The sequence below is a fragment of the Doryrhamphus excisus genome, linkage group LG2 (genome assembly GCF_037039965.1).
Source record: "Doryrhamphus excisus strain RoL-2023G ecotype Guam linkage group LG2, RoL_Dexc_Guam_v1.1, whole genome shotgun sequence".
NCBI classification, from domain to species: Eukaryota; Metazoa; Chordata; class Actinopteri; order Syngnathiformes; family Syngnathidae; genus Doryrhamphus; species Doryrhamphus excisus.
This window is the reverse complement of record NC_136358.1, coordinates 4890695-4901481: the sequence shown is the minus strand read 5'-3', so window position 1 is coordinate 4901481 and position 10787 is coordinate 4890695. Positions and strand designations below refer to the sequence as shown.

The 10787-nt window shown below is 39.5% G+C and overlaps 1 protein-coding gene and 1 long non-coding RNA gene across 3 annotated transcripts; one reads left to right on the top strand and one right to left on the bottom strand.

Moving 5' to 3' along the window:
- Nucleotides 1-1557: 1557 nt before the first annotated feature.
- On the bottom strand, nt 1558-9932 carry LOC131125989 (uncharacterized). Of its 2 annotated transcripts, XR_013629741.1 has the most exons (5): nt 9540-9932; nt 6856-6910; nt 5950-6051; nt 5370-5439; nt 1558-4279 (listed from the first exon to the last, which is right to left on the bottom strand). It is a non-coding gene; the product is annotated as an uncharacterized LOC131125989 (long non-coding RNA). The 2 variants fall into 2 exon arrangements; XR_013629742.1 differs by lacking the exon at nt 5950-6051.
- Nucleotides 1959-3347, top strand: LOC144901685 (histone H2A.Z). The gene is made up of 5 exons (XM_078796040.1): nt 1959-2124; nt 2420-2497; nt 2609-2722; nt 2787-2916; nt 3004-3347. Exons 1-5 carry the CDS (start codon nt 2122-2124, stop codon nt 3063-3065), a joined length of 387 nt encoding a protein of 128 aa, XP_078652166.1. The 5' UTR covers nt 1959-2121; the 3' UTR covers nt 3066-3347.
- Nucleotides 9933-10787: the final 855 nt, after the last annotated feature.

Here is a 10787-nt window from a genome sequence, read left to right as displayed (position 1 = left end):
TTTGCATTGTCCTCTTCATCCATCCTACTCTTTAGCCCTTGTTTCCTCCCTTCCTCCCACCTCAGCATCTCATTGGACCATCTGTCCTGCTGAGCACTCAGCATGCAATTGTGACTAATGTGTGTAAGTTGTGTGTGTGTGTGTGTGTGTGTGGGAGGGGGGGTACTTTTGATAATATGCTATGCAACATCCCTTAAGACTTATGCATCAACCCATTCCGTGCACTGTATCTCTGTGAGATTTCTAAAATAATGCTTCCATAACTCAATATCAATTTGACTGCATTTTCTTCATTATGACCAACAATAAAGTTGCAATATGGAGTACTTCTGTGCTATGTCTCCTCGTTGATGTGCATGAATACCAATTAAGTGATATGCTTTGATTGAGCAGACCTTGCCTAAGTCAATGGAAAAAGTCATGGAGTATGAAGCAAGACAGTGCTATGGATGCATAAAAAGACAATAAGAGCTTTTAGACTGAGACAATCGTGACTATTATTTCAGTATGATGTGACAGAAGAGCACTTCGATGTTTTAGCACCAAATGTTGTTTTGTCACCCGCAAGTCCCTGCAGAGAGTAGTGACATCATAGTTTCTCACGCTCTCTGCCTGTCTCTTCTTCCTCTGGGTTCTTCTGCATCCTCCCAAGTACATTGGATCTCCACCCACATACTACGGAGTAGATTATATTGGCTGTGTTTCACCGGTAGATCTGCAGCCAGTCTACTGAGGTTCCCCACAGAGGCAGTTGGACTTTTACTTCATTGTTCACTTTTTTAAAATTCTAAAATTAAAGTGTTTGTCAATGGCCAACATTCCCTGCACACCCATGGAAACCTTTCAGTACACCCTTGTCTTGGCCCTGGTGGAAAGGATCTAGAAATGAAATGGAAACAAACCTTATACAGTACAAATCCATCTTTAAAATAGAGTATAAGTGACACAGACAAGAGGAGCAGGTCGACAGACATTGCGGGAAAAGAAAGCTAGGGGTCAAGGGAGAGAGTGACTGCTGCAAAAAGGACTTCGACTGAGAATGAATGGTATGTGATTTATCCTAACCATCCCAACACCAGCTGTGCATGTTGTCTTGGAAACACACATGCACACATACACTTGTAAATTGGCACTGAATGTTTTCCACACTTGTCTCTTTGTCTTGTGTGTACGTGTGTCTCTGTGTGTGTTTACAACAACTAAATATGTTGACAAGAAACGCCAGTAAATCCACTATTAGTTTTGACTATTCACATTTATTAGATAAAATGCAAGGCGACAACTACCACTTGTATATTATTTATTACAGTTTGTCTCGTTATTATTCAAATATTAGATTTAATATTTTATAGTAGTGAATTTTCTATGACTGCTGCACATTGAACAATTGGACACAGCCCTCGTGTGGTCGTCAGGAATATTGCAGATACATAACACACATTTGCTACCAGGCAGTACTGTCAATTGTTCATAATTTTATTTTATTATAGCAACAAATCAAAAACAGTAACTAAATATGTGTTTAAACATAAAATTATTCAATTAAAATGTGTTGTTTTAAGTAAAATGTTAAATAAGAAGTAGTTGCACAATGTTGTTAATTGCCTGTGAAAAAATGGGTGGATATCGATGTAAAATATTTGATTCGAGATGTACAACTCCAGTGTTTAATATTACGGAGCTTTTATCCATGAATTATGATTGTTCTCTGTCAAATACTGCCTGTATACCGTACGCGTCCACAAATGGAAGCTATTGCACATATTAACTTCAGTTTATGACGACGTCGTCGGACAGCAACGGTTCCGTTTGTTATTGTTGGGGCAATACAAAGGACCTCCGTGTTGGTACTACATTACCCATGATGGCGTAGAGCGGAAAAGAGTCCCATTTTCCCGCAAAACTAATCTTTTGTCTTTGATTGGTTGACCGCCGAACCAAATACCCACATAGTGGAACATGACTGGCTGGTTGTCTCCCGGCAGAGTCCCGGATGTATCTCCGCTATATTATCAAGGACAATTGTAGGCGGGGATTGTAGTTCAAACCATCAGTCGATGTGTTGCAGTTAGCTTTCAGCTTTTTGTGCTACAGCGCCCGAAACTATTCGAAGATTCAAACATGGTAAGCTTATCTTAATAGGTTGGTGAGCCACCGGACTGTATTTACGTTTGAGTGAAGGCCGTGGCTTTCTACTTTGGTCGCTGCGATGCATCGCAGATGTTACTGTTGCAAGCGATCGTTGTTAGCTTAGCTTAGCATTTTGGCTAGCTCAACCCTCGCTTGCTTTGATTCTGTAATTAGACGATTTAAATGTAGAATGTGTCTGTAACTTAAAATGGTGGTTGATTTTCATTTTAAAAAATGGTCTAGCGTTATTTAATTAGTTTCCACGAATGAATGGCTGTTTGTTGTTTAGGCTGGTGGCAAGGCGGGCAAAGACTCCGGAAAGACCAAGACGAAGGCTATTTCGCGCTCGCAGCGAGCTGGGCTGCAGGTTGGTTGTCTGCTTTCTCTTCATGCTTATTCATTCAGAGTGGCTCAGCCAAACTTACAAAAACAATTTTATCCTATACGGAAGGCCGTAAACAATCTTTTGTTCTCGTAGTTCCCAGTGGGTCGTATCCACAGACACCTCAAGTCCAGAACCACCAGCCACGGCAGAGTTGGAGCCACTGCAGCTGTGTATAGTGCCGCCATTCTTGAGTACCTCACTGCTGAGGTAAATGTTTATGACTTGAATTTTACCTCTAGTCTTGTTCTGTTTATAACTGTGTGTTTTTTAGGTGCTGGAGCTGGCAGGAAATGCTTCCAAAGATCTTAAAGTGAAGCGTATCACTCCTCGCCACTTGCAGCTGGCTATTAGAGGAGACGAGGAGCTGGATTCACTCATCAAGGCCACCATTGCCGGTGGAGGTAAGCTGCTCGGCACCAACCTTTTTTATGTCGTCTTTTGAAGATGAAATTTCTGCATCATCTTCACCGACTTTTGTGGCTTTGCAGGTGTGATTCCGCACATCCACAAATCTCTGATTGGAAAGAAGGGCCAGCAGAAGACCGTATAACGGGGGTGTCCTAGAAGTTGTGCCATCTCAGGACGACGTCTGCATCGCGTGATTTCATTGTCTTTAGTGTAGAACACCTGTAGAAGTTTGTATGGTTCCAGCTTGCATTTACTCACCTGGGGTATTTTTTTAAAAGTGGCTTCAAAGAAGCTCTTTTGTTTTTGGTTCTTCTTTTCCTGGTGCTTCAGTTTGTTTTAACTTGCTTTTGTGGCATTCCCATGGTCAAAAAGTGGTGTTTTAATAAAGCTCTTACTGGGCACTTGTCTTTTCACTTCTTCACAATTCTGTTTGCCACTTCCTGCATTCCAGACTTCTAACTTTGTTCATGATGTGACTACACGTCATTGGGTTGTAATTTGTATCAATTTTTTGAACCACTGGCGATGGAAATTTGTGGCCTTGTTGCATGATATCTGAAGGCACATTTTGTCAATAGAATGCTGAATAAAGATTGGAATGGCACAGCATGTCGCATAGTGTATACATGGCTTTATATATTAAGAGCATTTTTTTAATAGTTGTAGAACAAAAGCTCTCCACTAGGCTGCACTGTTCCACCTGTAGCTCATGGTGCCTTTTTTTAGGCCTGTGGCCATTGTAAATGGAAGGCATAAGCTATGTCCTTTACATATACACTGCTATTCATTTTTCATAATCGGTTGAAAAATTTCAAGAATTTACATTTTGCACTAGTGGATGTTAAGGAGAGCAACTATAGGAAAAAAGCTTTCTCTCTTTGAACACTGTCAGATTGGCGAGCTATATGATTTTTTTTTTTAAAGATCCTGAGGGTTATAGAATATAGACCCCAAAAATGTCCCCAACCCTGAGCTGGAGGAGCTCTTGCCTAAATGAAGGTTGTTTCTGGTTCTTAGTGGAGTCTAATCACCATCAGAAGGGTTTTAAGAACAATTAAACATCTTCAAGAGGCTCGTCTTTTTCAATGCGACAAAATTCCTGTTTGGAATTTGTACCAAACATGGGGCCTTTGAAAGGTTTAAGAAAGTTCTAATATCTGATGACAAAAAATGTCACATTGACTGTTGTGATCTCACCTGAGATGATTTCTGCATGGTATAGTGGAGGGTGCTTCACCATGATCTGGGTTCCTTTTTCCTTCAATGGTACAATGGAGCTTCAGGTTGTGCAGGGGTGTCAAACGTTAGATGTGGACATGTTCCAGGTGGTTATCCCTCATGACTGAAGGTCCTCGTCTGTGTGGTAATGACATGATGATGATGATTTTTCAACAGGACAACGCTGCATTTCACAATGCCCGCCTAGCAAAAGACTTTGTCCGGATAAATAATCTCACTCTTTTGGTCCATCCTGTGTGTTTCCTCCCTCTAAATCCAATTGAGAACAATTAGTGGTGCATGTCAGGGTAAGTTTACACAAATGCATATAATTTCCAGACAGTGGATGCCTTCGATGAAGCCATCTTCACCACCTGGTGCAACATTCCCACTCTCCTGGAAACACTGGCATCAAGACTGCCTATGCTAATTTTTGAGGTGATTAACAGGAATGGGACAGTTATTCATTACAGAGTCCTTTTTTTGAAAATGTAATTTGTATTTTAAAGGGGTTTTACTTTTTTTTTTTTAATCAGATGATGAACAGTCTATAAATTGCTTTCCCAAAAATGCTTTTGTCTCTCTAAGAGATCTTCTTATTGCATTTTGAAGCTCTACTCACAACCTCTTGAAGATCCAAGAGAGAAAAATGTAAATTATTTAAACTTTTAACTGGTCTTAAAACTTCAGGAGTGTATACACCATTCAAAAAAGTTAGGGATAGTTGACTTTTGGTTGAACTTTCAGTATGAACCTAAAATGCACCGTCACCTTTTACAGCTGGACTTAATTTGTTACTCTACACATCCAACTGTTGAATGTTTTAGTACTTTTCTGAACTCGCTGTTCTTTGTGAAGTAGCGGAACGGCAAAATGAAAAATGCACAAACGTGTGTGATCCATGAATCAACACTTTGACATCAAGAAGAGTCCCCAAAAGGTATATGCATGTCTTTCTTGTCTCCTGTTGGGAATTGTTCCATTCCGCTCCTTGTGGAGAAGAGCAACTTGCGAAAAAGTGACCATCTGCTTATTTTTACAACTGTCAGGTATTTATAGGAAACCAAAACCCAAGCACATTTTCACACAAGAAAATTTGGCACAAAACACCTGAGGCAGTCTTATTTCTCTTTGGGCTTTTCCCTTCAGGGGTCGCCACAGCAAATCAATGACCTCCATCCAAACCCTGTCTTCTGCATCTGTCTCTCTTAGTAGTAGTATATTTTACCTCACAGTAATTTTTGCTCTTCGTGGGAAGCACCATCAATGCCGTCTGTCTTCCTTCTGACACACACCAGCTGCAAATAAATAAGCTTGGTCAGTTATGGGGCCAAAGTACTCCATGTGCATAAAATGTATTACTAAACATCATGCGGTGTCCAAATGTCATGATTGTTATCACTGACATAAATGGTTTGTGAGTGCAAGGTTTGATTTGCCACTATTTTCCACGAACACGACATTGCAATTATTTTTATTTTATTTTATTTTATTTTTTGAAAAATAAGCAAGTTCAACATGAAATTTTGACTCCCTTGCCAGGATCAGCCAAGACACCATTCTATAAAAACCGCAGGTGGAGCCTTCCAGCTATAGATAACCCCACTACACTCTATGTCCACTAGAGGGCAGTGCCCAGCCACATTATCATCTCACGCGGAGCCCTGATAAGGTGCCCAGGTTGCTCATAAAAAAAGATAGATTTACTGATGTGTCTTTCCCTAGCAGCCCACCAAGGTGCACTGGGTGCAAGCTAAGCCGACATCAGAGCCACTAAAGGGACATTCACACCACCTGACCCCCCTCACCTTTTCCCAGTGAGGCAACTCCACATAAACACCAGCACTCGTCCTGAGTCTCCAGCTCCGAGGGGCCTCACAGTAAGGAGAGTGTGGGAGTGTTTAAGGGATCTGCCAGTCAAACACATTGTACATTGGATTAAGACTGCACGCCCCCCCTCATCCCCACCGCCATCACCTCTGTTGCAAGGAGGTCTCCACTTTCTCACAGAGCTGAGTATTAATAACATGGACCTATAGCATCTATACTTTACACCAGGGGTGGCCAAAGTGTGGCATAGGGGCCATTTAAAGACATAATACAAAAAACCCAAAACAATTGTCAGCAAAAAGGGGGAAAAAACAGCAATCATTTTATCAGACTAAAGTAAAAATATTAGAATACAATAATATTAAGAGAAAAATGTTATAATTTTTGGAGAAAAAAATACAATTAAAACAAATAAAGTCAGAATATTACAAAAAGAAAAAACATTATAGAAGCATGTAGTTGAGATATTACAGAAAAAAGTATGTACTGTAAAATATATAAAACTAAAAGTTAAAGTTCAAGTTAAATTTTGGAGGATTTAGGCTGGGGAAAAGTCATACAATTACAAGAAGTCATGATAAAATAAAATAAAATAAAATAAAATAAAATAAAATAAAATTCAGAGAAGAAAGTAGAAATATTTGGAAAGTACTGTTCTAAAAACAACAGAAATATATCAAATATCAAAGTGCGAGAGTCTTGGTGGAAACTTGGACACCCCCAAGTGTGAACTATATGTATGTATTTATCACATGCCACGTGGTGTCCTCTTGCAAGCCCCCTTTTCCATCCTGCCCACATTCCCCACTGTGGGAAAAGGAATTCTGTATGTGTCCATGCTTTTCAAAGCTTTCAAGCAAAGCAATGCCTGAACACACCCTCACCTCTGTCCCTCCTCCTGCTGCTCCTTCACTTTCTCCATGTGGCGTTCTTAGCAGCCTGCAAGCAGAAGAAAAGTGTTAATTCTGCACACACCCTATACTATAATAGTCCATAATAGTCACAGCAAATGTATGTGTGAGACTGTTAGAGGGGGGTGTGAAAGAGACGAGAGAAAGGCCTTTTGTTTGGCTAAGTGCACTATGAGAGTGAAGGGGGGTGCATCGGAAAATGGTGGCTTTTTTGGGGGTGGGGGGAAGGGGGGGGGGAATCAGATTACCTCACAACAACCCATGCAGCCCTGCAATTTGGTATGCTAACTTTACAGAGGCTAAACGAGTAGACGAGAGCGAGGAAAGTGTCTTGTAGTCTACAGCACGTGTGTGATCCAAGGCATTGGTGGCTTTATTGAGGAAAAAACACACGCAAACAAACAGATAGTCAACTTCAGCACGTGAAGCTGTGTGAACCATGGGGAGGAAGCCAGCCAAGCCGCAACGTTAAATGCCCTCATCTGCTATGGGAACAAAAGCCGCTTCCTTGCATTACATCCAGCCGACTTCCCGTGCTCCTTGCTTTACAGGAAGTCATAAAGACAGAAATACTTCCTGTAATGTTGCCACCACGGAGCAGGCAGCATAGCTTGTGTAGAAGCTGTAAACACATGGACAAATATCAAGTTTGGCCATTTTTTGTTATTTTTTTAATTGGATAATTTATTATCAAATTTATTATATCAATATAAATTTATTATTATAATTTTATTTTTTTAATATTAAATATTACATTAATTTCCTTTGTTACCTATACAACCACAGCTAATATGATGATATGTTTTGATATATTTTGTTCAGATGGCTTAGCATATATTGATCTAAATTGGATTAGTTTTAGTATCTTTAATGTATGAAATATTGCCTTCAGTTTTTCTGTATGCATCCCTTGGTTTGGACTCCGCTATAGAGGGACTTGCTTCACATTACACAAACACAAGTGAGCATAAGTATCAGTTTGGAAAAGGTATTAAAGCCATTTCTAAAGCTTTGGTACTTTGGTATCCACCAATGTGGCTGAATTACAACAATTGTGCAAAGATGAGTGGGCCAAAATTGCTACGCAGTGCTACAAAAGACTCATTGCAAGTTATTGCAAACATCGCTCATTAGCATTAAAGCTAAAGACATACAAATAAACGGTCTGAATTCCAGCATAATTCCAGCATAACAACAAGATTGCTTTAAAATTGGTGAAAAATGTTATACTACGGGACCTTTAATAGTCATATCAGCAAGTCCCAGAAAAAAATACACAAGTCATCCATGCAAGTCAGCAGGGCAATGGGAGCATTCAATGCCATCCTTTCTGGCTTGTGCAACTGTTGACTTATGTAACCAAAAGTATGAAGCAACGTCTCTCAAAAACAAACAAATCACCTTCATGAGTGTGTGCTGGAAGCTCGATAACATCATCGTATTAAGTAAAAAGGACCCGAGGGTCATTTTCTGTATTAATCCTTTTGGGATCTCTAATTACTGGAACACAAAATATGTTTGGTAAGCTCTTTGACCCTTGACCTGCATACACAAGTGAAGCCAATCATGAGAAAGGGTATTTAAGATGGACAATTGCAAGTTCAATCCTCTCTAAAGAGTAGCAACATAGTAGCCTCAAAACAATTATCAAACGACCTGAAAGCAACAAAACCGCATTTATTCAATCAGTAATAAATAAATAAATATAATAATAATAATAAAACGGCAAATAATAAAAACTTCAGAAACCACATATAGTTGGTGGGTAGACAAATAATTTTTTTCAGATTAAAATTAACAAAGCATTATTAGAGCCTTGTAGACATGACAAAACACGACTATAGTCACATTTATACTCTTTTTATTTACAACGTATTGTGCAACTGCAGGGTCTTGAGACACATGCTAACTCGCAAACTAGAGAGCTAGCGACCTAAACGGTTGCCTTCAAGTTATTTCCTTTAAACTTAAATCGCCAAAAACTTACCACTTCCACATGGATAGGGAGGATAACTATTGTCAGTTATTTAACCTTTAAAATGAATATTAATCAAACGTAATAATTTTTTTCTGGGTACATGATACCATACAGCATCCATATCAAACTTGCGCGGGCCGCACTAACGTTAAACTTCCATATCAAGGCGGGGGCCACATGCTATTGTCCTCGGGCCGCGTGTATGAGACCCCTAGTCTAGGGGAACGATACAAAAAGCTAGATCAGAGATTTTTCACTTGTCAGGCAAATGGAAGACCACAGGCACAGTTCTAGTTAAGGCCCGGAGTGGCTGACTTTATGCTGGTACAATTATTGCTCTTTTAAACATTACTGTTGTTTTTTTTGTGTTAGTTTTTTTGTTTGTTATGTTATTTCATTTTCAGAATATACAGAGGCCCAAAAACACCCACCAACAAAATTACTGGCCACTAAATTACTGTTCTTTTCCCCCATATTAGTTCATGTAATTTTAATTTTAGAAAAAAACAAAACATTGTGGCATATTGTTTTCATCCAACTATTTCACACATTTTTTTGTTCTAGATCTCAGGAGGTTAAGTTAACACAATTTGGACTTTTAGATCAATAATAGCATGCATCACGTGTAAATGCAGATCAAGTGATGATCCATCTGCTGGATTCCTTCCAGTGTACATACTGTAATGCTGTTAGCTGAACTCTGTGTCCTCTTGCCTTGGCCACCGTCCAGCCAGCCAGCCAGCCTCCCCCCTTCCTCCTCCAGGATGAGCACATCACCACGACAACCAGATGGCAGCTGCGCCCATTCGCCAGCCCCAGTTGCCTCCTTGCATGTCTTGATGCGATCCTCGTTTGTCCGCCCTGCATCGCTTTGAATCAGGAATGCGGATGACATTTGACTTTGACAACACGCAACCCCCCCCCCCCAAAAAAAAATGCACTATGACTTTTCAAGGCTTATAGGACTAAAAACAAATCTAAGTTGTGCCAACTGATCAATACCTGCTTGTCAGGTTACTTGTCCAACAGTGGTGAGTCCTCAGCTGTGTGTGAAATGGAATACTTTTATAGGTATACTGTGTACTCTGTTTACCTTCTACCAGACTGCACAGATTTTGATAGTGCTGTTCCAAATCCATCACTGTTATGATTGAACACGGTCTATTAGCAGTAAAAAATACATGCATATGTAAAGAAATTGTACTGATTATTGGGCTAAATTAAGCATTTTCAAGAATAAAATGGCTACAAGAATGCAAATACAACCACAAGGCATTCAAAAGACATAATATGAAGTGTTATAAAGTATCTGTGACTTACAGTATGTGTGCCTTTAAGAGGCGGAGTCTCGGAAGTGACATGTGATGTCAACTGGAAAAGAGTTGACTGTTATCTGAGTGCTAACAGCTAGCTAGCAGTGTAGACAGACAGTGGCCGACAGCACCTCCTGTGTGAATGTTGACCGCATGTGTTAATAAAGCAAATTAAGTGCATTGTGAACTACGGCAATATAGTAGTATTCCACACTGGTCTTGAAGATATAAAAAACACCAGAAAGTATGATGTTAATGCCAACATGTTTCTTTGTTATCTTAATCATGTCTAAAAAATGCTTTATTTTTTATTATGTCTACTATATTGAATAATACAAATGTATAGGTGACTATAGGGGTGTTATCTGTGTCTACAGGACTCTAATAACCTGTATTTAGAAGGTCTTAAACAGGTTTTCTATGCTTTAAGTATGAAAATATTGCATTTATTAAATATTGAATCCTACTTCCATTTATTGTGGTCAGGTCTGGAACGAATTACCGCAATATACGAGGGACCACGGTAATGCAATTTGGAGCAATTTCAGCAAACAATAGAACAAAGAGAAAACAAACCTATACTTAACATAAATGACGATGTTATGATGTGAGAT